Here is a 2449-nt window from a genome sequence, read left to right on the forward strand (position 1 = left end):
TGATCTGACCAAAATGTATTTAAATAATAATAATAAACAAAAACAAACTTTCAGAGTATTTAATGAAACAAAACGGAGGAAAAGTTTCACAAAAAATAATAAAAAACCAGATTATAAAAGGAATATTTTCCTGTTCTCTGCTCCAACATCAGTTTCTGGATAAACAGAAATAAATTAAAAGCTTCAATAAAAAAAGTTTAAACTTTTCCTCATGTTGCTGAAAAACTGCAGTGAATCATCATAAAATAGATCAGTGTCGTCTGCATAGAGTCTTATTTTACAGGTTTACACCTTTACACACATAAACCAAATAAAGTTTTTAAACTTCTGAGTCTTTCTACAGATTTTTACCCTCCAGTGTTTTTATTTATCTTTAGTTTTCCTGCTGTAAAGCTGTTATTTATGGTTTGTTTCCCTCTCCTCTTCAGGTTTTGTCAGTTTTCAGTCTCYTTTATCGCGGTGTAAAGAGCCTGAGGTTTTGCTGCAGATCCATCCTGGCAGGAGGTTGATGGTTCTATACCGGGGCGGTGGCGTTGGCCCACGGGGGGAACTCATCCAGAGCAAACAGGACCCGCCCCCAGCTGTTGATGGCCAGAGTGATGCAGCCAATCCCGATGACGTTCATCACCACGCCGGTTTTAGCCTGCAGGGGGCGCCGGGCAGCAGAGGAGCAGGTTAGCATCTCACATCTGGATGATTCTTTTCAGAGAGGCGGAGRCACAACTCACCATGTCCGACACTTTCAGGAACCCGGAGGAGAAGACGATGGCGTTGGGGGGCGTGGCCACAGGAAGCATGAAGGCGAAGGAGGCGCTGAGGGTGCAGGGGATCATGACGTACAGTGGGTTCATGCCTATAGACTGAGACTGGGTCAGAACACAGACAGGAAGTGACGACTTTACCACAGCAGTCAAAATAAAAACAACTAATAAATAATAAGTGAATAAAATGGACCATTTCATGAGTTTAAACAGGCTCCGCCCCCTTTTTCATTTATGTTCATGTTAAAGTTTGTTACCATGGAGGCGAGGATGGGCAAGAAGAGCGTCGCTGTGGCCACGTTGCTGGCACACTCAGTGAAGGTGGCGATGAGGAGGCAGAGGATGACGGCGATGGCCCACGGAGGGATGGAGTGCAGCGGCGCCATCTGAGCGCCGATCCACCGGGACAAACCGGACTCCTGACGTGAAAACAGGAAGATCACGGTTATAAATGTTCAGACGAACATCAAATATTTTCATCATAACAGTGAAGGTTCACCTCGCTGCCTTTGGCCAGAGCGAACCCTCCCCCCAGGAGGAGCACGATGTTCCAGGGCATCTTCTTCTGAGTCACCTGCCAGGTGAGCAGGGGAGGGGCGGAGCCTCGGGACCCGGGGCTCTCTGATGGAAAAAATCCCAGTTTTAATTTCCTGTCGACTCTGTTGTTTCTCTGCTGGAGGTGACGGAGTTACCTGTGTCGAAGCTCCTCCAGAAGCACAGGTATCGCGGCGGCTCAGAGGGAAGAACGAACAACAAAACGGCAACAAACAGCGAGACGGTGGCATCGGTGACAAACCTGCACACAAACAAACACACAAACAAACACACAAACAAACACACAAACAATCACACAAACAAACACACAAACAAACACACAAACAAACACACAAACAAACAAACTTTTAGATTTCCAACAGATTCCACTTAAAGTCAACTGGACACAAACAAAACGCCCCCTGGTGGTTTTGTACCAGTAAGTGATAAGCCCCGCCCCCTCACTTAAACATACGGGATTTTTTCCCGACTCTTATTGTAAATTTAAATATTTAATTTTCTAACATCTAACTGTAATTAGTAATTCAGGTTAAAAAGATCACATGACACCATGATTGTGTGCAGGAGAGTGGGCGGGGCTTAAAAACCTCATATTTTAATTGACTCTGGCTCCAAAATTCAACATGGCAGCTATYATTCCAGATGTTTGGCTAAACTTTTTACCAGCATCAGTCGATAAAACGTCCAGCTTGAGATAAACGGTTTCATCATCAGAACCACAGATTGTTCTGCTCCTGAAAAGTTTCCTGACGGTTTCCTGTACCTGCTGAAGGCTCTCCTGAGGAAGTCTGGGCCGTGGGGGGTTCCAGAACCTCTGTTGAAATAAACCCAACAACCTGAACTGGACCCTGAACCGGACTGAACGATTTCCACATCCTCCCTGTGGACTCAACTGGTCTGTTTGACCTTTTCCTGGTTCCTGTGAGGAAACAGTTCAACTCTGATGGTTCAGCCACAGACTGATGTTCAGGTTTGGTTCTGACCCGGTAAAGAAAACCCTTTCCTGATTATTTTTGTCCAGAAGGAAAACTTCTTGTTTTTGAGTTTAAATCAAACAAGACTTTAGTCAGATATGAAGAAAATGTTACAAAAACAGAAATAATCACAGAAAAAAACTAAAGTAACGGATTAGT

General features: G+C 44.5%; 1 protein-coding gene across 1 annotated transcript in view; it reads right to left on the minus strand.

Moving 5' to 3' along the window:
* Window positions 1–9: 9 nt before the first annotated feature.
* The window catches only part of slc13a5a (solute carrier family 13 member 5a), a 12967-nt gene continuing 10527 nt past the window's right edge, over window positions 10–2449 (minus strand). The window contains exons 9-13 of the mRNA XM_014012145.1: window positions 1454–1557; window positions 1261–1382; window positions 1019–1180; window positions 729–866; window positions 10–643 (exon numbers count right to left, since the gene is read on the minus strand). Of these exons, the coding sequence (XP_013867599.1) occupies window positions 515–643; window positions 729–866; window positions 1019–1180; window positions 1261–1382; window positions 1454–1557 (655 nt within the window). The 3' untranslated portion in view covers window positions 10–514. The remainder of the gene's footprint in view (window positions 644–728; window positions 867–1018; window positions 1181–1260; window positions 1383–1453; window positions 1558–2449) is intronic.

The sequence above is a fragment of the Austrofundulus limnaeus genome, unplaced genomic scaffold (assembly GCF_001266775.1).
Source record: "Austrofundulus limnaeus strain Quisiro unplaced genomic scaffold, Austrofundulus_limnaeus-1.0 Scaffold89, whole genome shotgun sequence".
Classification (NCBI taxonomy): domain Eukaryota; kingdom Metazoa; phylum Chordata; class Actinopteri; order Cyprinodontiformes; family Rivulidae; genus Austrofundulus; species Austrofundulus limnaeus.